Source organism: Xiphophorus hellerii, chromosome 3 (assembly GCF_003331165.1).
Source record: "Xiphophorus hellerii strain 12219 chromosome 3, Xiphophorus_hellerii-4.1, whole genome shotgun sequence".
NCBI classification, from domain to species: Eukaryota; Metazoa; Chordata; class Actinopteri; order Cyprinodontiformes; family Poeciliidae; genus Xiphophorus; species Xiphophorus hellerii.
This window is the reverse complement of record NC_045674.1, coordinates 31463876-31491609: the sequence shown is the minus strand read 5'-3', so window position 1 is coordinate 31491609 and position 27734 is coordinate 31463876. Positions and strand designations below refer to the sequence as shown.

At 39.6% G+C, this 27734-nt stretch overlaps 2 protein-coding genes across 5 annotated transcripts in view; both read left to right on the top strand.

The window, feature by feature from the left end:
• The window catches only part of cdk14 (cyclin dependent kinase 14), a 156286-nt gene extending 148237 nt beyond the window's left edge, over positions 1-8049 (top strand). For all 4 annotated transcript variants that reach the window (XM_032558884.1, XM_032558883.1, XM_032558886.1 and 1 more), the window contains one exon: positions 1703-8049. The gene's annotated coding sequence lies outside the window, so the exon portion shown is untranslated. The remainder of the gene's footprint in view (positions 1-1702) is intronic.
• A 6123-nt stretch (positions 8050-14172) lies between these two features.
• fzd1 (frizzled class receptor 1) lies at positions 14173-19670 on the top strand. The gene has a single exon (XM_032558881.1). The coding sequence runs from the start codon at positions 14514-14516 to the stop codon at positions 16158-16160; it is 1647 nt and encodes a 548-aa protein (XP_032414772.1). The 5' UTR covers positions 14173-14513; the 3' UTR covers positions 16161-19670.
• Positions 19671-27734: the final 8064 nt, after the last annotated feature.

Sequence of the window (27734 nt, the reverse complement as noted above, 5' to 3'; positions counted from 1 at the left end):
CTTCCCAACCAAATCAGGTCAGAGGTCGATTCAACTTCCTTCAAAAGGAACATCTTCTGATGGAATATATTTGTATTTTAAATGTTTTACTTAATTACAAATTTAAATACATTTAAATGAATTGACTTGGTTTTGTTCTAGTTTCTAAACTGGTCAGCTGTTGGACTGAACTAGATTCTCGTTAACAGACTCTAGGATTCTCACATTCTTCCTGTTCCAAATGAAAAATCTTCCGCTTGTTGTTTGCTCTCTACGTTCTCTGGGCACCAGCAGCATATTCTCTCATGGTCACATGCACCTATGTAACACACACTCATGTTTGGAGTGGGTAAACTACAGAAGCACTCATCCAGATGTTTGGGATTCCTGATGTGGAATGGACTGCTTCACTGAGAGCTGACTACCAAAGACTGGCAGAATCCAATCCTCAGACATTGGATTCTGCCTATGAGGGGGTGATGGGAGGAGGGAGGGGATGAGGAAACAGACCAGATAGAGGCAAGGTATTATTTATTAATCTGCAGATCCCTCCTTTACGTCAACCTCTTACTCCTCCTCCTTTTCCTCTGATCACTCCTTCTCTTGTTCCTCCCTGGCTCATCCTCTTCATCCTCTCCACCCCCCAATCCGTCACTCTCACCAGCTTGACATCCTTAACTCCTTCTCCTGCTTACACTCCCTGCTTCTCTTCTTCATCCTCTGATCCCTCTTGGACAGCTTCCTGCTCCTCTTTGCCACATCACAACTCTGCTCTGGGTTTGCTGCTCTGTTCTTTTCTTTTCTTCCAGTAAAAACAAACAGCAAATGCATTATTTTAGAAATTAGCATGTTTTTGTGACTGATGAATATATCTTTTGGCAGTGTCCAGTAATGCAGGGTGATATGTAAAGTAAAGTTGGTAAAGAAATACAAGAGCATTTTTTCACTAATGGCTAAAACAGTCAAATGTTAGCAAGGTTATAAATAGCATTAGCTGTGTTGATGATCAAGAGGCTGTTATGTTTTTTGACCATTTCCCTGATTTAATTGTTGTCCTCAGACAGCTGAGCTATTTGTGTCTTTAGTTCATAAGTGTTGGCAGAAGGGAGCAGTAGAAGGATAAACAGTTAAGCTTCAGTATGTTACTTTTATAATAAAAAAACATGTTTTTTAAACATGACAGTATAATATACAGTATAAGACACATAGTCTGGGAAAGAAACTGAGGTTCTTTGCCTTCTCCCAGTACTAACTGCAGAAATACCCCACAGAGTTAGAAACAACCAATCAGAGCCAGGAGGAGGGTCTTATCCCTGTCAATCACTCTCATGCTTATCCCCTCCTCTTGCTCTCTACTGGTTCACCACAACATAGCCTGCCACCAATGCTAAGGCTTGTTAGGATGGGTACCTATTGCGGAACAATGGCTTTCCTTGGACAATAAGTTGTCTCTCTGCCATTAGGACATTGAGCAGCATTGATTGACAGCACTAAGACCCTCCTCCTGGCTCTAATTGGTTGTTTTTGGTCAGGAGTGGAGCATTTCTTCAGACTGCAGTTCTTGGTATGTTCATGATATGCAGAAGTTCACTGTTAGCTCATTTGTGTAACGCCTAGTAGCATGAGAACAAACTACAGCATGTGTGGTGTGTGTTTTCTCCACACTGTTAGTGGTTTGGAGTGAGTTACTGACACACTGTGTTGTATCTTTGTCTGTTTCCAGGTGGCTGCTGTGAAAAAAGAAAAGGTGAAGATAAAGATGGTGACATCGAGAAGGCCCCCAGCTCTCTCTTTATTTATTACCTTCACTAAATGTATGCGTGAGTGTGGGCGTGTGCGTGTGTGTATGATGTATGCATGCATCAGAAGGTGAGTGAAAAGGTGTGCATTTTGAATGGTACCTAAGATTTCAGACTATTATTTGCAAGTTTTGTTTACTTTTTATAAGGTTCCAATAACTCATATATCATTGTCACAGTAGAAGCAAAAGAACTTTACTATCGCTACATATTGTGTTTTGTGTTTGTAACTAGCCTCCTATTTAAGAATGTATATTTGTATGTATGATGTAATCATCTAGAAACTATATAAAGGACAGTTTTATTATTATTGCTTGTTACCACTGAACGACTCTCACCAGGGAAGCTCTCCCTGTAGACACACACATTCAGGAGGCTCAGTCCAATCACGCTGAAGACCACAGGAAGTCCTTAGGATTCTGATTCATTTCTGTCCAGTTCAGCTCTGATTTGTGGACTTTTAGAGGGAAAAAAACAATAAACAAGATGATGATGAGGAGAGCTTTAAAGTGATGCAACTTGTCCCCTGGCAGCCATGTTGGAGGTCCTTCATTCTTCATATTTCAGATCGAGACCAGTCGCTGTAAAATGTACTTATTTCCTGGTGATGTTATGAATCACTTTTGTCTTTGTGGTTAATATTTTTGAAAGAAAAGCTCTTTTTTAATGGTTGCTGGGAGTTAGAGACAGTAGCAACTATAAGAAAAAGGCAATTATCCTAAAACATTTAGCTTTGCTGTTTTTTTGTTGTTGTTTTTTTGCTCTACATCATGCATGTCAATATCAAATGAAAGAAGACCTTTCTAGTTTCTTTAAGGAAGCTGATAAAGCTGCCCAACTCTTCCAAATAAAATAACATAAAAAACATGTGGTCTCATGTACAAAGAGTGGCACGGATTTCCTGCTGAACCAAAAACACAGGACCCGGTATTTGAAGGCGATAGGGACCAAACCTGCTCACAAATAGATGAAATCTGCAAATAATTGAGAGTCTTTCTCTGAAAAGCCTGATAGCTGCTTATTTATCATTCGAACACCAAATATATCTTAACGTGCATTTATACACACAGTGGAAACCATCTTAGTTCTAACGCAGAAGCTATCAACAACAATCTTACTTATCTTTACTCTTTGGGATAATCAGAAAAATAAATGGCGCTCCTGGATTGGCCGGTTTACAAATTCTAGCCAATAGTGTGTCAGGTAGCATTGAACCAAGTTATTTTAACTTCCAAATCTGTTTTCTTTTTTTTTTTTTTTTTTTTTCTTATATAATCTCTATGAAAAATATGTGAATACTTCCAAAGAAAAATCCAGAATTTAGCAAATACACAAACTCAAATAGCTGGGAGTCCACTGTAGTTAAATATTTACCCTGCAGGGGGAATTCTTCTCTCTGAATTATCAAAAAACATTTCTTTATTGAAAAAATGGTATTTGGAGATTCTCCTTAATAAGGTAGATGCACAAAAAAGCACGGATTTAACAAGTAATGGTAGTAATGATTAACAGGTTGATTTGCAAAACCTGTTAATATTGAATACCTGTTACAGTAACAGGATCACACACTGTTATTGTAAATGAAGGCAGGAGTGTGCGGAGGGAAAGGTTGAAGCTGACACAACTACTGTAAACACAAGAGGCACTCTGAGATGTAGGGATGTGAAATAAGACAAGGATTAGTTTGGATAAATGTCTCTGCTAAAGCTTAAATGTGATTTATATTTTAAAAATCATCATTCTATCCTCGCTCTGTCTCTGATAGGTTAAACTCATGACATAATTTAGATTTCTAAGTATGTATCTGCAGACTGAGGGACGCTCAGAAGAATCCATGTCAGGGCTCCAAAGGGGTCAGCCTGATGATGGGGAGCCAGAAAACAGTCTGATCATGAGAAAGGACAGGGTACCTCCATTTTGGGTCAAATGCTGTTAAGTTTCTCGGAACCAGCTGTGGTTTCGGCTGTGGTTCCGTCAGCCTTGTCTCTGTCGACTGGAAGAGACAATCAGCGGCTCACTCTCTGAGCAGATAGCAGGCAGTTTGTTGGATGTTTGGTTCTTTCCTCTCCTGGAATTCAGATCTACAAGCAACTCCAAAATCTTTCTTCAAGATTTAAGTAAAACTGGATTGAACTACTCTTAGAAGAAAAACAGGTTGTCCTTTTGACATTCATTTAAATTTTAGTGTTTTCAGCTTTTAATCCTAACAATTTAAAAGTTATTGCTTTTTGACAATGTCAGGAGGACAGCCTATGGAATTAAAAGATGATTTAGTTCAATCTAATGTCACCTGAGGGTGTTTTTTAAACAGTTGATAGTAGTTTTTACATCTGTACATACAGTATATAATAATGTTTCAGGTCAGTTTTTGTGAGTTTTTAGGATATTCTGATGTTACAGTTTAACTGTTAAAAAATGAAGTAGTCACTTAGTCAAATCGCTGATGATGCAATGAATACAAAATGTTTGGTGCACAGAGGCTTAATGAGCATAATATTAAAGTAAAATAATTAAATGTCCCAATATTATATTCACACTGTTATGTATACAATAGCCTTAAAAAAAATAAAAATAATTATTAATAATAATAATAATAACAGTAAAGCCAGTCGAGTTCAAGGTACTTCCTACAGCATGCTTTCTCACCAAAAGTCTATCATCTGTAGAAAATCTCACAGCAGCCATGACGTTTCCACTGTCCTGTTCAAATATCGATGCTTCTCTATTTAATTTATGGACAATCATCTGCACCCTTTGAACATGAGGCTCCAGCAGTCTAATATTTCTAAATGGGACACTATCATTGTTTTGTTGGGTTGGGTAGCGTCAGTGGACCTCCATGATGGAACCAGATCTTGTTGTTGCAACCTGAAAGCTTCTCCTGAACAATCTGTGTTGAACATATTGATGATGAAGGGACAGCGTAAAGTGCTTTTAGACGCAATACTCCAATGGACCACAACGGCTCTGGTGGAAACATAGGTTTGAGTGTAACAAACATGGGCAATATAAGTGTCAGTGCTTCCATCTGAGAATACGAGCTAATGTACATAAAGACAAAGCAGCAAGGCAATAGGCTGAAAAGCCTCACTGTATGTTTTGATCCAGTTCTGAAAAATCCATCTTCCAAGTTTTCTGACATGCCAAAAAATTTGATTGATCCATGTTGTTACCTATATCAGTTTGTTCCTGAGTCAAGAGTTGTGACTACACCAGAGTTTTCTTTGACAAAGTAAATGTGTGAAGATGGGTCTATGTGCAGCCTGTGCTGCGAAGGTTGTGCATAACTTTGACTCGTCCCTAGACCACCAACATACTCTCTCCTGAGGCTGTTCCCTGAGATGTCTTCTCCCCAAACCTTGCATATTTTCCTGGATGTTTTGGAACTTTCTACTGAACAAAGCTCAGCTATATAAAGTAACATAATTTGCAAAAATGTTTAAAATGAGTTTTTCTATTGCTAAGATTTCTTTTTTTTTTCTTTTTGTGTAAAGATATTTGAATATTACAGAGTAGTTGTTTGGTGATAATTGTGAGGTACTATCAAACTAATGGCTTCCTTTTTATTAGTCTGTTTCAAAACAAGTGAGACAATAATAACGGCCCTGCACTGTTGAACAGCCGAGAACATGAGGCTGCAAATCTAAAGCCACGGACAAATGGATACTGTAGATATTATTCCTATTCCTCTCTAACATACACAAACACACGCCCACACACTAACATGCCTTCACTCAAGTTTGCATTTCAACCCATATTAGGACTTTGTATTGACTTCCATTCATTTAAGTAACTGCATATAAGCCTAACCCAGACATTTTCCCAAACCAAAACCTAATTCACATCATACCTCTAACGCCTAACCCTAAACAATGGGGTCCTCCGTATTAGGACTGGGGCCCGTTGGTCTTCAAAAGGTTAGTAAATATGCCGGAAATGGTCCTAAATATGATAGCTAAACAAGTACACACATACACAATTCCAGGTAATACAGCTGTATTACCTAACAGGAGAAACTGCTCTGCAGAGTCTGCAGCTCCAGCTACAGTATAGTTTACTTTCAATGCCACTGTTCAGCTAAAACAGTTTTTTCTATTTTTCCAAAAGGTTACTTAATGCAACTGTTGCAGTAAAACGTTCTCTCCATCCAAACCACTATTGTATTTTTAAGAATGATATCCCAAAGCTAGCTAATGACATGCTTTGGTATTAAACCAAATGTCACAGTCTCCTTCCTTCCTGAGTGATGGGAGGGTGCAGCATGAGATGGATAAACTAAACAAAAGTCTATAATGATACAGAAGAGCCTTATTTTTTGGTCTACCTGCTGTAATCAGGTCAAGGTCTCAGACTAAAATGTCTGACAAACCCTCCCTTTTGGCTCTACCTTAGAGGAAACAGTAAGTAGGTGGTAGTGTCAGTATAGTGAAGTATAGTCTGTTTGATAATTGGTACGTAGTATTCAATATAAATACCATAGAAATATACCTATATGGCCCGTCCCTACTAGCATCTGTACCCTTGTATGGCAATAATACAATCCACAAATTCATAATAGCAACAACCAAAAAATAATCATTTAGAAAAGTTCGTCCTAACCTATCAGATACACTTACAGTAACAACATGTTTGTTTGTTTCTGACTTCAACTAGAGGATTTTTAGAAATAGAAGTTAAGTCAAATTTATCACAGATTTGAAAAAATGTTGCATATTGAGGGTTTTTCAGACCCACTCAATATTGATCCAGTAACAAGCTGGTAAACAGAGAATAAATGGGGAAACCAAAATTTTTTCACCTTTTCACACCAGAAATAAAAACCCAAACAAGTAATTTTCCACTTAATAAATGTACCTGTTTTCTTTCTTTTAGTTGGACATTTGTAGCGCTGAACTGGAGCCGTTGGGAATAAATGGTGGGACTGAGGCTGTTGCTTGTAAGGTTGATTACAGCGACTGCTGTTTCTCCTGTAAATGACATCCAAGTGCTGCGTACAGGTGAGAATATCCAACCAATAACAGGGAAGCTATGGAGTTATGAGGCACTTAGACATTTTATTGTGACTCCGTCCCAATCCAGCTTTTCCAACCACAGAGTCGAACCTCTGAGGTTTAAAAAAGATTTTTTAAAAGATGATGGGCTTAACTTACCCAGCAGCATTTTAAAAAATGCACTTTAAATAAAAATTGCCTTTATGGTCACTTTACTCTCTGGCTTTCCCTAAACGATAAACGCATAAATATTCATGCCCTCTCGCTCGGCTGGATGCAGAGCATGCCGGCTTCCTCACAAATGTAAATCTCATCCCTGGATGTGAACCCTTACATGGACAGAGGGGAGCTGGTAGAACTGCTCTACTTGAAGTTATCTTCCAGCTTTTCAGTGTCACCCGCAGGCTGTGATTGTGCAGCAGGAAAAAGGGGAGGAGAGGCGGTGGGTAATGCCACTAAAGCAGCGTGACAGAAGAGGGTTAATACCATCGAGCTGCGCTAAGATTGCCCAGCCTCGAGTGGCTTTAGGGATTGCAGGCAATATTAGCCAGGAATAATTATTTTTGCTATGTTGCTCCCTCTCCGTGTGCCGCGCGTTGCTTCGTAACACCCCCCAACTGTTTCCCGGAGCTTCTGCAGCCTGCAGTTTGCTGTAAAACTTTTCAAGTCCCACGTGGGCAGAGTTGAAACTCTGTTCAAACAGGAATGTTCTTCATACATTTTGTAGAAGGTCCAGTGAAAGGGGTGGTATTGCATATTTAACACTGTGACTGCAAAATGAAATATCACCGGAAACGTGAAAGGTGGAAGCTTAGCGTATGGTGGTAAACAGGGTTGGAAGAGTCTCCTTAGCGCTAATGAAAAGTCATGTATGATAACGCATATTTCTATAAATATATATATATGAAAGGCCTCTATTTTTGGCATTTATCATGTGGACATAAGTGGTTTGACTATAATAAACATGTAGGTTGGCTCTGACATGCATCCTGGCTGTGCTCATCAATAAATCTGTGTTTGCAAGATTTTAATGTGAAGCTTCTCTTGCAGTTTGCTTTTCTTTTCTACGCTGCACTGAAAAACCGAACAAAAACATCCTTTTCACAAGTGGTTTGGAGTCGCCAATCACTTTATGGGGTGAAATAATATTGTATACTTTAGGATAGCTGTTGCATTATTTGTTACAACCTCTATGTAATGTTATTATGGAAGATGTAATGTCCTTCTGTAAATGTTTAATGTTGTTTACCTGAAATAAAATTCTTCAAGGGTCTTATGAATTCAGACTTTTATTTTGAAAAGATTTAAAGTTTCTACACAAAGAGATTAGATGAGACATTTTTGAAGTCATCTGAACTTGACCAACATGTTTTTTGTTGACTGGGAGTAATATTGGTCTTTTGGAATTCCAAAAATGGAAAATAATCTGTGGTGGGAGCTAAAGGTGAGGAGCTAAATGTATGAATACCAGAGCAAAATGTGAAAAGCTGCTCAGCAAGAAGAAGAACATTTGATTGTTGTAATAAAACTTCTTTCACCAAAATCGGTGCTCCATTCACGTGATTTATTTGCCCATCTCGTTTCACACCACTGACAAACTTTATAGTCAAAGTCTGCCAGGGCTATAAATGATTCGATTTTTTAAGCTTTTCTTATTTAAAGTGAGCAATGAAAAACAAAGCACAATGAATGTGAAACTTGACTGAAGGGGCTTTTATGTGTAGAAATCAATCAATCAATCAAATTTTATTTGTATAGCACATTTCAGCAGCAAGGCATTTCAAAGTGCTTAGAAAGACACATACATGGGGCAATGTTGGTCTGTTTCATGAGAAGGAAGAAACTGTTTATTGGCAGTGCACAATATTATTAATCTGGGTGGGGTTACTTCCAGGAGGTCTGTTTTCAGCACAAACTGAACCCGTTTTACTGCTCATTAACCTAATGTCATGGGCCTGACTGCAATGACAGGTTTCCTATCTAAAAGCAGCATGTTCACTATGTTTTGAGTCAGCATTTCTAACAGTAACCATGTATTTAATGATTCAGTCCACTTCAGCTTATTTATACAGCTTTGACTCACAGCACACTATCAGCACAATGTACTTTACAGAACAAACAGTTATAGTCAGTTCTCCACTCCAACCTCATTCAAATTCAGGTCATCATCTAATTCATTATCAAACCTTGACAGAGTGTAATCATATTTAAATAAGCTGTCCTCATGTATAGTTGAGGATTTTCAAATCTGCTGCTGTTTAGTAGTGCTCCAAAAAACAAACTTTTACAATTTGTGTGGATCTACAATTTTGATTTTTGTCTCTCTATGTCTCTGTTCTGGCTGTTGGGCAGTCCAGAAAATGTTTTCAAACAAATCCTCTTCATGTTAGCAAGGAGCATCTACTAGCTTCACTTATCACTGGGATTTCAATGTGGTCTGGCTCTATGAAGCAAGAATGTATTTGGACCCTTATAGTTAATGTTAACTCCGTGTGGCTCCAGTGTAACCCAGCTGATAAATACAAACTAACACAAATCAGCATTTGTTCTGATTTCTCATGGAAGTTGAATGTTGGGCACTCATAAAAAAAGAAAAGTTCAAATCGATGAGATGAAGACGGTATCATCTAAACGGTACATTTGTTTAAACTTCTCCATTTATAATTTTCCAGCACATCATTTTTATTTTTTTATTTCTTGCACGTTTATTTATAAGTGAAGTCATCAAACTGAACAAAGAGACATTTTATAAAACCATCAGCGATCTTTTTGGCTATAGGTTAAGTGGCTAGAAAATCAGTCTTTTCTGTTTATCTTCAGTGATCATTCCTTTTAGACACCAACAGACTCTTTCATGCTGACATCTTTTGCAAGTTGAAATATGACACAGATGTCTCTTCTATATTTTTAATAAGACAGCTTTCCACATTTCCCTTTTCAGTATCATTTGGACATTAAAAGACGTCTTGATGAAGACGTTTCCAACATGCACGACTTAAGCCAGATGTCTAAGGAAGTCCAGCTGACTGTGTCGTGTTGTTCACTTCAGTAATCCCTCAGTCTGAGCAAGCATGGGACAACAGTGGAAAGGAACAACATTTTTTAAGATAAAGAAACTTCCATCAGAACCAGGCTAGTAATGACCGGCCATGTGTTACTGTTGGTTCAGAACAACCAAAGGAAACAAAAAGACAGTACCAGGAGTACTTTCTATAGGAAAGAAAAACAAAGAGAGTAAAACATTTGATAACAGGTACATTATAGACATTAGTAAAGGTACAAATATTTCTCTGAAATCTGCACATCACTCCTTACATGTAGGTCATGTAGCTATGATCCCTCTGACAGAGCCCAGCTGGTGTTAATGACGCAGGTTAAGCTGCATCTCCTCTACATGTGGAGTCCAAGTAAAAACTAGCATTCCTCTGTTAGCATGTAGATCTCCTCTGTCTCTGGCAGACAGATGAAGGTGTGGTTCTTCTCTTCTCTGTGCATGAATAGACTCGTATTCTCCATCTTTTGTCTGATTTTTCTTTGCTGTGTGGTTCTGAGCATCCTGGTGCAAAGGCTCATTACATGAAATGGCATCATGATCTTAAAGTGACAGGAGACAGGAGCTCTCACATTGGGTTGAGCTGTGAGCAGTGCAGCCGTCCTGCACGCCTTCCTTGCTTCAGTGGAAAATTCCCAACTGGAAAATTTCAAAGGGTACCAGGGCAAGTGCTGCCTGTTGGAACGCCCTGTTAAGTTTATGAGCAACCTATAACACTTCTCCTCCTTTAACATCTCTCGTGTAAACTGTTATTCTGAAAATAACACAATAATATTTGTTTTAAATCACAATGTAATTTCTGATAGAGCTTGTTACTAAGCTGTGACTAAACTCATTCTAAATGTGCACACTGTTTGTATGTACAGTTGAAACCAAATATTTATATACACAAAATAAAAAGACAGACACCTTGTTCTTTCGCCATCTGAAGTTAAATCAGATCAAGCTTCTCTTTTTTTTAGGTCAGTTAGAATTACCAAATCATTCTTATTTGCTAAGTGCCAGAAAACTTAGCAAGAACATTTTGAAGGCCACATCTGAAACACACTGCTTTCTGGTGTATTTCAGATGTGTGTTTCAAAAGAAATTAAGACAAAATATCAGGATCAGAATCATGGAGCAGCTCTAGTCTGGTTGATCCTGGTAACAGGTTGCAGATGCTTCCAGTTGCTGCGTTCTTCTGTTCAACTAGGATGGACTTGATGGGGTTGTCCAAAAACCATATAATCAGGAAGGAGACCAAAAGATGAATGTCTTTTGGTCCAAAATGTGCAGATTGACCCCAGAACAAAAAACCAAAGACTTTGCGAAGATGATGTGAAGACAACAGTGTCATTATCCAAATGTGAAATGTACTGACATGGACTGAAAGGTCATTTAGCCAGGAGGAAGGCTTACTGCAACAACAACAACAAAAAGACCTGAAAAGCCAACTTACAATTTGCAGACTTACACACGGACAAAGATCTTGATTTTTGGAGACATGTCCTGTGAGTAGATGAAACTAAAATTTAACTGTTTGGCCATCATGGCCGTTGTTACATTTGGAGGAAAAAGGGATGCATGTGCCATCCTAACTGCAAATTATGGGAGTGGCAGCATCATCCTGTGGGGCTTTTTTTTTGCTGCAGGAGCACTTCATAAAATAGATGGCATTGTGAGGAAAGAACATCATGTGAAAATATTGAAGCAACATCTAAGACATCAGTCAAGGAGTTAAAGCTCAGGAGCAGATTGGTCTTCAGCACACAGTCCAAGTGATTGTAAAGTGGCCTAATGACAGTAAAGTCCTCGGTTTGGTGAGGCCACCAAGCTCTGATCTCAGTCCTCCAGAGCATTGGCAGGTAGATCTGTAAAGTCATGTGGCAGCGAGGCGACCCACAAACCTGACTGAGGTAAGCCAGTTCTGTCAGGAAGAATGGGACAGAACTCTAGCAAACTCTGAGAAGGTTCTGGAAGGAACCCAGAGGAGGCGTGAGACAAAGGAGGAGTTTATCGTCTTTTCATGCTTGACTACTAAACAAGGCTCCAGTCACTAGGTGGCAGCAGTGCTCAAAATAACCAACAGACTGCCTGTGAAACCCAGTAGAAGAAGGAGCGCGCTATACACTGGTGAAAACACAGTAGACAGCTGGCGGAGCTGGAGAAGTCTGTAACAGTGAGGAGAAAACGGTGGCAGAGGCAAGACTAAGATAATTTTTTTTTCATTATGAAAATAAAGTTATAATATTAGTTGGATAAAGAAATATATTACCAGAAGGAAGTCATAAAATTACTAGAAAAAAAACAGTAGAGTTATGAAGATCTGACATGACCAGCTCAGCATGTTCTTATGATTACCTGATCCATTGCTTGACAGAAAATAAGAAACTGGTAAAAGGCAGTGCTGCCTTTTACTGGTGTGTGTATAGAATTAATCAGGCATACAAAGCACTGCTGCTAGAGTTCTGACCAACACCAGGAAAATGGATCAAATTACAAAAGTCCTTAAATATCTGCTCTGGCTCTTAAAGGACGGGCTTTGTATTGATCTATAAAGCACTATTGGTTTTGATCCAGAACACACTTCTGAGTTACCAGAAGAATATGAGAAATTGGTCTCTGTAGAACCCTTTCTTACTTGGTTCCTGGACCAGAGCCACACCAGGTTAAGTTTCTTTTCTCCTCAGCTGTGGAAAACCTGAAAGGAGAAGAAATCGTTGCTTCCTTTAAATCAGGATGGAAAACATCCGATTAACGAACTGTAAACATTTTCATCTTTAATGTAAAGTTTTTTATGCTTTATTTTTAATTTCCATAATGCACTTTGGATTGCCTGGTGTGTGAATGTTGCTGTATGAATAAACTGAACTTGCCTGGTTCCCAAGTGATGGCAGGAGAGACTGATAAGAGCAATTGAAGCCTGGACTCCAGTAATGTTCTGGTAAAAAAAACAAAAGTGAAGCTCACTCTACCAGTCTGTCTACATTCCAACCTGTGTCATGAGACACAGATCATGACTAAAGGAATGCGATCCTGGATACAGTCAGATAAAATATGGATGGATGGATTTAATATACAAAATGAGAGATGGTAAAAAAGACATATACACACAAAAAGAGAGAGGGAGTCAGAGAGGAAGCTGTAAAGCTGGAGAAAGTAAGACACAAGTAAACAGGAAGTAGATGTGAAGAGAATGGCTTTTGTTTCCAGAGACTCTTAACGAGTGTAGTTTTGTGCACGCATCTAATAAGGGGTGGGGGATAATAATAAAAAAAAACATCAAATTAATTTAATAATTCAAAAATTTTATGTGTTGACTGATACTATTGGCTGCATCAAACTAATAATATTGGCTTTAGGAACATTTGAATTGATTTACTGTAACAGTCCTGTTTCTACAGAACATTGTTCTTACTATGGAACTCACTGATAGAAAGTATCTTCTAGCATTATTCCATGTGATCTTTCTGTTACACTCTTGTTCTTGTACATTAACTTTGACCAACTTCAGGAACTTTCACTTATTTCTCCAAATGTTTCCTTTTATTTATTCATGCTCATCTTGTATAAGTTAAGTTGTATATGTTTTGTTATGTATTGCTAACATGTAACAGTCACTTATGTAATGCATCGGCTCAGTGAAGCTGACCAAACACTGCATGCGCCATAAACAAAGTCATGGGGATTATAGGGCCATGAAAATTTAACAAGCAATAAAATGTCTAAAGCATTCCTTTGTCTGACTTTAATTGCTTAGTATTTGGAAGGATAGTCAACACAGACTGAACGGGTTCGTTCTAAAACAGTGCAGAAAATCAATGTCATGGTTCACAACTCTGCCTCCTGTTGGGAGAAATTGAGTTCAATGAGAGAAATCCCAGAAGAAGAACAGACTGAGATGAGAATCGAACAATCAGGCTTGTTTGCAGTGGAAAAAAAATATTTTGAGCTGTACAGAAGAAACAGTGCCATCAACAGCCATGATGGTCAAAGCATCAGCTGCTTCTTTTGGAATGCAATTACATTTGCTATTTTTTAATTATTATTATTTTGTGTGTGTGCTTTTTGGAAAGAAAATTGCACAAAATTTTTATTTTCTACTTATTCATTATTGACCACATTAAAAAAAAAATTTTTGAAACTGTATATTTTTCAATTTTATATGTTGTATTTTAAAATGAAGCTCAAATAAGTACTTCTGTTACTGCTTCCTGATGAGAACATCCTTAATAAGTAAGAGAACCATCAAATCTAGCAGGACTTGGGTGTGAAACAGCTTTTATTTTGAAGGGGCTCGGTGGATGTTGCACATGCATTGATGTGCGTTTGGCTTCAACTAGACGGAGGTAGAGAGACAGAGAGAGAGAGAGAGAGAGAGAGAGAGAGAGAGAGAGAGTTTGATCGGCGTCCTGACTCTGTGTTGTGCAGACGGAATACTGAGACTCCTGCGTTGGAAGGGAAACCTCTTCATTCGGCTCCAACGAGGATTTTAAATGAAGGCTTCGGGTTTGCTGCTGAGGATCGCGGATCTTTGTTCCGTTTATCTCCCCCGCCGCGGGATGAGAAGCTGAGGGACGGGGACAGGAGCACCGCGGGGAGACGCTGCGTTCAGCTCGGCAACAAAGAAGCGCTCAGGGAAGCTGCTGAGGCTGAGGGAACGTCAAGTTATTCCCAACAAACAGAAAGTCGTGCCGCGGATCCTTCCTCACCATGCTGCTCCACGGACTGCTCCGCACGGCGGTCTCTCTGCTGCCCTTCATCCTGCCCGCCTCCTTCAGGGTCAACGCTCAGTACGGAGACCGAGGAATGTCTATCCCGGAGCACGGATTCTGCCAGCCGATCTCCATCCCGCTGTGCACGGACATCGCCTACAACGAGACCATCATGCCGAACCTGCTGGGCCACACGAACCAGGAAGACGCGGGACTGGAGGTCCACCAGTTCTACCCCCTGGTGAAGGTGCAGTGCTCCCCGGATTTAAAGTTCTTCCTCTGCTCCATGTATGCGCCCGTGTGCACGGTGCTGGAGCAGGCGCTGCCCCCGTGCCGCTCTCTGTGTGAGCGCGCGCGGCAGGGCTGCGAGGCGCTCATGAACAAGTTCGGCTTCCAGTGGCCCGACAGCCTCGCGTGCGAGAAGTTCCCGGTGCACGGCGCGGGCGAGCTCTGCGTGGGCCAGAACATGTCGGACCGCGCAGAGCCGGAGGGGCCCGGGCACTACCCCACCGCGCGCTCCCCGCCCGAGCCCCCGCAAGGTCAGTTCAGGTGCCCGGGGCCCCTCGTCGTCCCCCCCTACCTGAACTACCGCTTCCTGGGGCAGGAGAACTGCGGCGCCCCGTGCGAGCTGAAGAAGTCTCACGGGATGATGTACTTCAGCGAGGAGGAGCTGAAATTTGCTCGAATTTGGATCGGAATCTGGTCGATCCTGTGCTGCGCCTCCACTCTGTTCACGGTGCTGACCTACCTGGTGGATATGAAGCGCTTCAGCTACCCAGAGCGGCCCATAGTCTTCCTCTCTGGCTGCTACACCATGGTGTCCATCGCCTACATTGCTGGATTCTTACTGGAAGACAAGGTGGTTTGCAATGATCGCTTTGAGAAAGAGATGAGGACTGTGGTGCAGGGCACCAAGAAGGAGGGCTGCACCATCCTCTTCATGATGCTCTACTTCTTCAGCATGGCCAGCTCCATCTGGTGGGTCATCCTGGCCCTCACCTGGTTCCTGGCGGCCGGGATGAAGTGGGGCCACGAAGCTATCGAGGCTAACTCCCAGTACTTCCACCTAGCAGCCTGGGCCGTTCCCGCCATAAAGACCATCACCATCCTGGCAGTGGGCCAGGTGGACGGAGACGTGCTGAGCGGGGTCTGCTTCGTGGGCATCAACAGCGTGGACGCCCTGCGAGGCTTCGTCCTGGCGCCTCTCTTCGTCTATCTGTTCATCGGGACTTCCTTCCTCCTGGCCGGATTCGTGTCCCTCTTCCGCATTCGGACCATCATGAAACACGACGGCACCAAGACGGAGAAGCTGGAGAAGCTGATGGTGCGGATCGGGATCTTCAGCGTGCTCTACACCGTGCCGGCCACCATCGTCATCGCCTGCTACTTCTATGAGCAGGCCTTCCGTGAGCAGTGGGAGAGGACGTGGGTCAGCCAGTCGTGTAAGACGTACGCCGTGCCGTGCCCCATCCAGAACCACCCCAACATGAGCCCGGACTTCACCGTCTTCATGATCAAGTATCTCATGACGCTCATAGTGGGAATCACTTCCGGCTTCTGGATCTGGTCTGGGAAGACCCTGAACTCATGGCGGAGGTTTTACACGAGACTGGCCAACAGCAAGCAGGGCGAAACCACAGTGTGACGGGCTTTTCTCAAACTCACTCCTGTTTTTTGGACCCACCAGAGACCTTCGCTCTGTTTTATTGTACATACACATTTGTGAGATTTTTTAAAAAGTATATATTTGTATTTAAAGGCTGAAAAAAATAGTTCATCTTTTTTCATCTTTGGATATGTTGGAGAAACATCACAAAAAGCCAGCTAACCGTTGCGAATCCTGGTGTCTGTCTCATGACCCGTTTTACTGTGGACACCCATGGGAGTACTTCACACGGAGTGTTTGTGTCTGTAGGTCGGTGGAGCACTTGTGAGCGAGTGCAGGGTCTATTCTAAGCAGAGTCCCATGAAACCCAAGTGCTTCCTCGTGGCCTCCTCTTATCCTGATTAACCAGCTGGACTTTGTGTCTGAGGAAGCGAGCTTACGCTTTCTGAGGCCTCGCGTTGGTATGGATGTGAGTCACTGAGACAGATAGTTATGGACGGTGTATTTTATGGGCCCTTGCAGATGTAACATTCCTCTGTTAAAGTTAAGAAAAAGAAAAGAAGTTCTTATTGCCATGCAAATGGAAAATAAGGTTTCTGCTGCAGAGCTCCGGCTCTGAACCAGGACGGTTTTCACTCTTTCTTTTCTTTTCTTCTTTTTTGCATATATGGGAATCCTTAGTGCCAAATGCCTTCCTCCACAGAGATACAATAATACAGAAAACCTGAGCAAAATAATCTTCAGAGCACAGTCAAATAAAACAAGGGGATTTGGGATTAGGAGATTTAAGGTAAAAATAGAATCATTTAAAATATTTTTTTCCTAATGAAGAGCTTTTTGGACACCTTGGGATTTTAGATGTCACTACAAGGAACTTATAAAAAATGTTAAAGAATAAAAGGCGAATTTTGGCCGATGATAAATTGCTCTAGGAATTATTATGATAAACAATAATATAGTTGTTTTGAGACCATTTTCATGTAATAGAATCATGATGGCAAAATAATGCAAGGTTGTTCTCTCAAAGATCAATGAACTTTAATTTAGTAAAGAACACTTAATACTGGAACTGGAAGATATTTGAAATATTCTCCCCCAAAAGCTTCCGACCAAAACCAAGAAACAAAACGGAAATAAAAACCACACACCACCGAGACCATGAATGAAATGGATTGAGGAAAATTGCTCTGTTTTATTACATTAATTATCAGAATGGAAATTATTCAGCTGATTTTAAATGATCATGTGGTCAATTGATTTATTGCTTACTGCGAGAGGCTAGTAACTGATCAATGTAGTAAGCTGCTGGTCATTTAATAACTTCAACTTTTGCAACCTTTGTTGTGGAACTTTTTCAACTGGCGATAAATTGGGCCATCAAAGGAAATGTGGTGGAGCTGTTCTAATTAAAAAAGATATGCAAAAAGTTATTTAGTCATTGTGTGACCCATTTTATTGAGTCAACTGGCTCAAATGGGGTTAACCACCAAAATAAATGGGAATAAAGAAACATAGGGCTGGAAACGATTAATAGGATTAATCAGGTTCATGACAATGAATCGACTATTGAAATAATGATCAACTAATTAAGTTATCAATTAATCGTTCAAGTGGAATGTACAGACTCGTAGACCATTTCCTAAATGAATAACATATTCAGAGCAGTAAATAGCACACAATAATGTATATTTTTAATTTTAAATTAAAACTATTTCTGTCTGAATATGTTTGACATAAAAATCAAGTGGCAGTTTCAGGTTAAAAAAAAGGAGAAAAACATTTCCAACCAACTCTTGCTATCCAGTTATTAATCTTAATAAATAACATCAGGTCAGGCCTGCACTGTATGGATGTTCAATCCAGCTGAAAGGCCTGAGCTTTCCTCATGTCAATGTTTGAAGGATTTTCTTTAGCTGCAGATTCATCCTTTGCTCTAAATGATCAAGTAATCACTAAAGGAATGCTGTTACTGCATTTTATGCAGTAAGTGTTTATTTTCCTATTTCTAAAATTAATTGAAATATTTTGCTTGCATTTCTTATTGTATTAAAAAGATAAAATCTGCAGAATGTGCCAGTTTTTATCTGATTAATCCATTATTTGGCTGAATAATTGATAGAATAATCAATTACTAAAATAGCCCCTAGCTGCAGGCCTAAAGTAAAGATGTCAGAGGAGGATATATGATTCAACGAAGGTACATGTGTGATTTGAGTTTTTTTTGACCATGTATCACCATAAATGATGCAAACAGTTATCAAGTACAAAATGGCATTAAGTGTGGAGCTGAATTTGGATGGACAAAAGTGGGATTGTGTTGGTCCAAAATAAGGGTTCAAACTGGTGATGGTGTGAAATGACTCAAATTAGTTAACAATTTAATATAATAAAACCTGATCATTTACAGATGTAGATCATCTGTTCCTCCACAGCTCAAAATTAGAGCATTAATATGTTTTGACAAAATTAAATGAAGAAGCAGCAGATGCTTTAAATTTATCTGCAAAACTCATTTAAAGAGAAAAAGCAGCTGGTTTTACTCACAGGTGTGAAATGATCAGATATCTGTCAAACTCTGAAGATTTTTGACAGCTGTACAAATAATTAGCAGAACATCTAAAGAAAATTAATATGGAGTGGTTTCATAATAACTATTTTTAGAGGGAAAAAAAAGTAAACCATGCATTTTGTGTATTTTGGATTTTTAGTGAAGTCTTTCTGGGTCTTTACAGTACTTGACATAAGAACAAAATTAGCTAAAAATGATAGAAAAATGTTAGATGTGCTAGATGCAATTTTAATTCATAAGGAGGTAAATCCAAGCAGAATTATTGATGCAGCTGGCCTTGCAGGATGTAATCTGCGTTATTTTGTGGGTAACGAGGCTCTGAAAACGTTCTGGGTCAAAGTGAAAGGCTGTGGGCGCCTCATGATGATGCATTAGAGGGACATAAACGCCAGGGCTTTTATTAATCCAGCATGGAAAATAATATTCTGACAGTTTATGGAGATGTGTGTTGTCCACAGGATAGTGGGTCTCCGAGGCTGAACAGGGTGCTGTGATGGAGGGATCGGGGTCGGGATGAGGGGTGGGGGAGATCCATGAATATGTAACCTTGTTTTTTACTTGGAAGCTGAATGTTTGAGTTGGTGTTCAAAGGCCTGTCGGTGAGGTGCAGATTGTGGAGAACATGGCTGCAATGCAGGACTGAAGCGCAGCCAGCAGCTTGCATGTCTTCCACTGCAGAAAGGAAGCGTTGTATTGAAATGCAGAGTGGCCACTCACACATACACACACACACACGCACACACACCTCTGCACGCAGAGACTGCGTATCCTTGTCGGATTCTCTTCCACACGGTGCTTCCGATTCCTAAGAACTCTTTTTTTGTCTTGACGTACCTACAGTTGTCACGGCTTTGAAGTAATTTTCGTTACCTTTGCTATGAAGAGGACATTTTATATTTATAGAAAAAAATCTTATATAAGCACACACGACATTGATTTCTTTATAAATAAAAAAACAAACTCACCAATGCAACTTTTGAGCTATTTGTCTAATGTCTTTTTCTTGTGTCAAAAAAGTACAGCATTCTTTATATGTCTGTTGTTTTTATATAAAAAAAAAAGAATAACACATGATCTTTGGAAATTTCTGGTGTGTATGCTCACTTTAAAACTGTAGGAGGGGAGACAGGCAGGAGATGGCCGCTCGGCTCTGAAGATTCCTTCAGATGAAGCTAATATGTGGCTTGAACGAGCCGAACTCAGTGAGCGTTCTGGGTGTTTTCTCGCTGAGCAGCGGCAGAGGAACGGCGAGGAAAAGGAAATTCTTTTCATGAAAGATGTGCTGCTGAACTTTCAACTATGCAGACAGTAAAGATTGGAATTTATTATTTTTAAGGGGGGCTTGCTTTTTAACCCAAATTCCTTTTTGTTTCCAGAAGTTGGTTTGAGAGGAAGTTTAGTGAATAATGCGCTCCATTTCATGCAGTGAAACAGCCTGGCTTAGAGTTACACAGATTGTATGACAGTGTAGACATTGTTCTGTCTACATTGTCATACAATCTGTGTATGACTGCATGACAGCATAAGCTCCCCTATCAACAATCTTTGCTGCTTCAAACACCAACAGGCTAAGAAGGCAGAGGAGATTGATTTTTTTCATAGATAATCAGTCTAATAAAAATAATTTTAATAAATATGTAAAAAAGCTTCTTTTTTTTTTTTTTCTAAAAGTTACATACTGCAGCTTGAACACACATCACTTAAATACTGAGGCAGCTACTAATTGAATGTAACTGGCTTATAAAGTTTGTTTCCATTTCCATTGAAATAGTAAATCTTAAGGAGACATAGGAGTTCACTTTGTTGGTTTCTTGACCTTAAACCACTTAAAGCTGCAGTATGTAACCCTGATACAGAATATGTTTGTTTATGTATTTGTTAAAACTGTGTGACAGAACAACATGAAGCAAGTGATCTGTGAAAAGATTGATTTCCTCCTCCCCTCTGAACTGGAATGCGACGTGCTCCGTAGAAGACCTTATATGTTGCCACAGTAGAGCCTCGGGGTTAAAAACATGTTGAGGCGTCAGCTGCCACAGCCATTGTTCCTGCTCTCTTCAACTGTTTCACAGCTTTTACATCAGCACTGCCCCAACAACTCCTGACTTGGACTGTCACATACATAGACATCTGACAACTGTGAAGACTGACCTTGGGGGCTGGGACGTGGAACATATGTTTCACACAACAACACTGACTGAGTCGATTGCTTTGTAAATAGAAATGTGAGGCTAACATGTGGCCATCTGGAACAGACTGTTTCTCTGTGATTGTGACAGAAGCACAGTATAGTTGTTAAATGTTGAACCCTGAAGCAGATCAACAATCCCGTTCTCATCGCAGCAGAATCCTTACATCTGGTTCTGCTCTTTGATCAGAATTTGGTCACAACATGTTCTGTTGTTTTACAAATGTCCTGCTTTATATGCAGCTGAAAAAAATATGTCTGTCTTCTATGTAGAAAACTTCACAATCTGACGAAACAAAGTGAGAGATTTAACTTATTTTCAAGAACTTATTTAAGATCAAATAAAATGTCAGATTTTTTTATATTAAAACACTCTTTTTATACCCATTGCATTTACCATTACAGAAGTGAAATTGGAATATTGGTAAAATAATTATCTTAAACCTTATTTTGATGTAGTATTATAGACTATCAGACTAACATGTCTGATAGGCTGGTAGACTACCAGACTATCAGACACTACGACTATCAGATTGATTGATTGATTGAATCAATCAATCAATCAATCAATCAATCAATCAATCAATCAATCAATCAAGTTTATTTGTATAGCACATTTCAACAACAAGGATCAGATCAAAGTGTTTTGCATCATAAAAATATAAAATCATATAACACACAATCAGCAATTGAAGCATTATATTTTATTAGGTGCCAGCTTTACTCATCACAATGTTGATTAATGTTTCACTGATTGTTTCAAAAGCAACTCAGCAGGTGGGTTTTTAGTCTAGATTTAGAGGAACTCAGTAGACTCGATTCGATTATGGAAAAAACATTAGTTACATTTTCAGCTGGTGTGGTTCTCTTTCACACTGCTCTGTGTGAAATGAACCAAACCTTTTGAAAAACCTGTTTCCCCCTTACCTGTAGGGGCGCTGCACTAAGAACCATTTAGGGAATCGACCGCGCTGCAGTCCACTTTCTGCTTTTGGAGCTGTCTTCGGTCTGCTTGGCGTTCACATGTGCATTCTAACTGCACCTAAGTCCACTTCAATCGAACCTACACCTAAGCTGGTAGGTGAACCACAGTTCACTTTCTTGGTCCGCATCAGAGCTCAATTGTGCATTCACACCTCCAACATGCCTTTGTAGACAAACAAACTGGAGTTGAATTAAAGCAGACTTAATGGAGATGGTGGGAATTCCCCCTTATTCTACTCTAACATAACATGGGAGGTAGCTGACACAAACAGCTCAGCACTAATGCTGAAACCACATCACATCTCATGTCACTCAGTGTAAATATGGCAGAATATTTCTAAGAGTGCCTTCACCATGACTGTCAGGAGACATTAAAGTTATTTTAATGAGGACAATAAATGAGGAGCTTGATTTTTGGCTCATCAACAGCAGAGTGGTACAGCGCCCGTGTTACTGGAGATGAACTCCCAATCCATCTGCCTGTCCCCCATTCTACCCTAAAATCATTCATGAACAAGATACCAAGACACTTGAACTCCTCACCTTGAGGGATTGACGCCCAACCAAGATGGACCAATCCATGTTTTATTCAATCAGGAACCGCAGGCTCTTAGCTTTAGAGGAAAGCTAAGAGTCCACAGCTTTCCTGTGGACTCCTACCACATGCTGAAGGTCATAGACTGAAGAAGTCAACAGAACCACATCATCTGTGAAGAGCAAAGATTGGATGCTGAAGTTCCCAAACCAAACAGTTCACTCTGAACTGTGACATCAATGCATCATTTATTTATTGGTTTTATTCTAATTGTTCACTTCTACTGTTTTATTTTTTGGTAGATTATTAGTATTCATTATTTATTTCATTTTAACTTAGCTCAGTTGAGTGTTACTATCATAGTGAGTTTGTTAAGTGAAGTATTTCATGTAGAGGGTGAATTACTTTTGTTAGTAAACTTTTAATTTTTTGGAGAGAATTTATATATTTGTGCTGTTCAAGAATGTCAGATCTGAACTTAATCCTTCATCTACTGTATTTAATACCTAATCCTCCTCAGGCAGGTATTCATAAACAATAACTGAGACTGAGAATTATTTGACTATTTCCTGATAATCAAGCTGCGCCTCGATTTGGTCATCTTAATCTAAATTCATTTAGTTAATATTTGTCTTTTAGCATTTTTTCATAAATTGCCAAGCCAAACCTATTGTTGCAAGACAGTCCTCACAATCTGATAAATCCGCTAAATTTTATAAGGTCGAGCGGATAAATGTTTGTAAGATTCATCATGGTGATAGACTGACTGTTGCCCCTGAAAACCACTGTTTTTCTGTTTCTTCTACTTTTACATTTTTACAGTGATTTACATGACAGAGCATCATCTTATTAGGGACTTTAGAGTTTGATCAGTTGTTCCATGAAGTGGTGTTAGTGACATTCTTCAGCAAAATACAATCCAATGAGTGATTGGATTGTCTATCTGGATCTCATTATAGATCCAGATAGAATTCACATGACCCCTGCAATAGAAAAATTTCATCAGGGAGGGAATTTGCACATTAAGACAAAATCCGATTTTCAGGGAATCTTCAGGACACAAACAGCTCAGAGACAGAAAACAACAAACCTTATCTTGTGGAAAGCATGTGTAGAGTGTTTTTTTTCCAACATGTATGTCATTCTTCCTGTTTCAGGGAGAATCACCTCAGGCTACACTTTATTAAAGTTCCTAAACTAAACTAGTTTAGCAACCTAAACAAAATTACAGCACAGAGTACGACTCTCTCCATGAATTTCTGTTTTCACCTGAACTAACCTTGCCACCAGCAGAGGAGTAGAAGTCTAAAAGAAAAGGAAAGAGGCTTCTGTCATCTGAAAGAAGAGCGCCATGTCTGAGCCTGCCCCTGTGTACACAGATTTCCATGTCTGTCATTACCTTGTGTACAGCCAGAACTGAAACAGAAACATTCCTGCTCTGTTTCTACATGTATGACAAGGTCAGCTTGCTTCCGTTGTGAGCCAACAATCTCACACATGCAGAAGTAGCTTTTTATTTATTTAGAAGATTTCTTCCAAAACATATGAATAATGTTGAACTGATGAACAAATCTGTTATGTGAATAACTGATTTTATTTTAGCCTTCTGAAATCTAATGAAATAGAAACAGACAGAGATTGTCTAAAGATTTCCATCTCTAGAGGTTTACCATGAGGCTAATTTTGTTCTCACAGACTCCCATGTTTATCAAAGTAGTAGCCGACAGCACAAGAGGTGGGTTTGTATTCTATGTGATGCAAAAGGGCGAGTCACTAATCTGGTGAAAACCTTTGTTTCATGCTTTGCTTCGTCCAGAGGGTCTGGGCTGACACGTTCTGCCTTTGAAAATATTCGTGATCCTCATATGACCAAAAATAAAAAATGAGTCTGACACCCCTGCTCTAAACCCAGTGCCCGTATTCATGCTGGTTTCTGTAGGTATGTTTCCTTTTGCTGGGGCTTCATTTGCATTTCGGAGCTGTGTGTGTGTTTTTTTGTTTTTTTTCTAGAAAGCACTTTGAATCACACTGAGTGAGCTGTTCTATTTAAAGAGGAACACATTCCTTTGTTTTGCTTTGACGCATCGAATGGAAACTTTGAATGTATAGCTAAATAAAATAAATGCGGGTTATATTACAAAGTAAGTCAACCTTCACTAGTTTGTTTGTTTTTTTCAGTATTAATCTGTCCCATCCTGTTTTATGTCTGTTCTGTTACATGAAAAGTAAATTTTCCTGGAATTTGGTGGAATGTTCTATGAAGAAAGGACCTCCTCCCAAAGAGAGGTTTCCATTTTACCTCTCCTTGTTGAATCTCAAAGTGCCTGAAGGTCAGTTCCCCTCTGCTCAGTAGCAGCAGCATCCCATCAAATGAGCTGGCACCACCCGCGCAGCTCCACCTGTGGATGACTGATGTGCTGTTTCATACACTTCTTATGTCGTCTTTCACTCAAACGCCCACCAGTGTCACCGCCTGCTGCAGGAGTCACATCCGCAGCGCTCACATGCTCCTCTGTTTCATGCGTTTCCTTCTGTCAGTTCCATGTGAACGCTTGTTTTTCTCTCATTTCATTTGCATTACAATTTAGGTGAGGCTAGGTGATTGTCGGGGTCGATACATGGCCCTGTGTCTGTGCCAGTGTCAGCAAATTCCAACACATCTGGAGCAGAGGAACGCTCTGCAGCTGTCCCTCAGGAGAACTTGTAAATTCTGCAGCATGCATCGTAATGAGGACTGTTAAAGAGCTCTCTGGTTAAGCTTCTGTTTCAGAAGAGAGAGCAGCTCTCAATGCAGGATCAGTTACAGGGTCAGCGCAGTAATGGGGGTCATATTTATCAAACCACTGAGTCAAATCCATAATTCATAAAAAACATTTTAAAGCACTGCACATGCATTCAGAACCGACTCACTCCTACTTATTTATTTATTTGTTGGGAGAAAAAAACCTGACATCATTCTGGTCCAAACGGGCCACTTCCAAGTGTTGTTGAATTATCCAATTAAAAATGAGAATGTCACGAAAATGTAGCATACATAAAACTATTAGAACCATATGATCAACAAGGCTCTTAATGCTCAGCATGTCAAATAAACTGAAGGCTACATTCACAAAGCAGAAAAAGTGAGTCCTAAGTCCCAATATCTTTTTACTCGCCAAAAACTTTGATCTGTGTCAAACTCTGTTATGTGCAACTGAATCAGATCCTAGAAATAAATATTATAAAGGCCTTTTGTCTTCTCCATTGTCTTTTTTAGAAATCATTAGTTAAAATGGAGTTTTATGTTAAGGCTTTTAATATTTGAATTTCTTTCGTATTTTTAATATTTCACTTTGTCATATATATCTTAATTGATTTGGTATTTTTTTTGTGTGTTTCTGGTTTCATTCATTGTGTTGTTTTAATTAATGTTTTTTTTTGTTTGAAGCACTTTGTAGTATTTGTTTGAAAAATACTATTATTATCATATGATTCTGATTGTTTTCAAAGCGTCTACAGTCTGAACAGTCACATCGCATTTTATCCGACTTTTACATCATGACAGGAGACATGAAGCCAGATGCAGTAAATTTCCACTGACCATATAATTTACAATTTGACATTTCGGACATACATTTGCTTAATGGAAACATGACAATTTCAAAAAGAAAAAAAAATATTAAAAGTTTTGACGTAAGATAAGATTGTTTTTTTTTGGTCACATCAAAATTGGTTTATTTAGCAAAACTGCAATGGAAAGAAGAAGACAACAGGAAGCAGGTAGAGTATGATTGTGCTGCATGTTTATTAATGTCTAATCACGTGAACCAACTTATTTATGTGTCTTCAATCACCTTATTTAATGGTAGCACTGCAATTGTGTTTTCCAATGGAAAGATTGAGCAATAAGTATCTGTCAGAATGTCTTCAGGAAAAAAGTCTTATATTTATGACTTTCTTGTAGATTGTTTCTACCTTCAGCAACAATTTATCTTGTTGCTGAAGGTAGATGACTGAAAATGTTCATGTCATATTTTTTCGACATTAGTCAAATGTAGACAACATTTTTTGCACATTAGTAATGGAAATGCAGCTTCTGAGGCACACCACATTCTTTTTACCATGATTTTAAAATACAGATGAAAGCATGGATGCGGAACTCCATCAGTTTTCGTCTTTTCCGAGGCAAACAGAACTCTAAAAAACATTAGATGCAGTCTGAAGTTTTCCTCCCGCAGAGATGACCTGAAAAAGTCTGGTTGTTTCCAGCCTGGTGGAGGCTGAGTGCAGCTACATCATCACTGCTTCTTAAAGTACGAGGGCAAAAGAAAGCTGAAGAGCTCCACGTCCCTTTTTTTCCACTCCCTTTTCTCTGCATCTTGCGGCTCCAACTGAAAGCAGCTATGCAAGCGTGAAATTTGGTAATGTAAGGTGGCCATTTTCAACCTTGACTGTTTCAGAGGCAGCAACAGATAAGAGCCACGAGTAGAGGGATGGCCTTTAAGTTCAGCATGAGGACAGTAGGGCTGTTGTCCCTGTCTCTGCTGCTGTTCTTATGGACTCTGTGGTAGAAGTGAGACAGAGACAAAATGTTTTGCAGAGGATAATCCTATAAAGTGTTGTTAAGTAACAGCCTCTATTTTAGGAACACAGTTTCCTCAGTTTCTCTCCATGAGTCACCCCTCAAATTACAGAATTGCATTTTGTGATTAATTCATTTTCTCCGCTCATGGCCTTTATGCAGTCACTTTGACATCAGTTTTCAAACTTCCCAGAAGGCCCAAGCTTTCTTTAAGACAGGCACTTTTTTGTGCTGTGAAGTAGTAAAAAAGAATGAGCCCAAACTCAGCCACCGCATTATAAAAGACTGATTGGCAGTCAAACAGGGGTTTGATGGTGGTTATAAGGGTTAAGGCGAAATTATAGTCTGGTTGAATAGATGTTTCCATCAGCTTGATGATCGAGAACAATTAAAGATGACCAAAAAAAGCAAACGGAATAAATACTTTTTCATGGTGAATTGTTTCTGTTCTATATTTCCTGAGCAATTTAGTCTTTGCTGGAATCTCAGCTCCATGCTGGTTGACATCAGGGCCACTCTCCTGGAAAAAAATCTCCGTCCTGTCAAAGTAACGTGTGTGCTGTGTGGTTTTAATGTCATTCAAAGCCTGTATTATTATGTTTTTTATGTCTTTTTGCTGAGTTTACAACAGATGGGAGGAGAAAACCGAGGGAAACTACACCCTGGAAAATCTCCTCAAGCCTGATTTAAAACAGAAATATAACGCTGTTCATGGCCAGACACCCAGTAACTCCCTATGAACGAACCGACTCAGATTTTTACATTGCACTTGAAAA

Excerpts from the sequence above, each read along its gene's own strand:
- fzd1 (XM_032558881.1), top strand. The coding sequence starts at position 14,514 with ATGCTGCTCCACGGACTGCTCCGCACGGCGGTCTCTCTGCTGCCCTTC.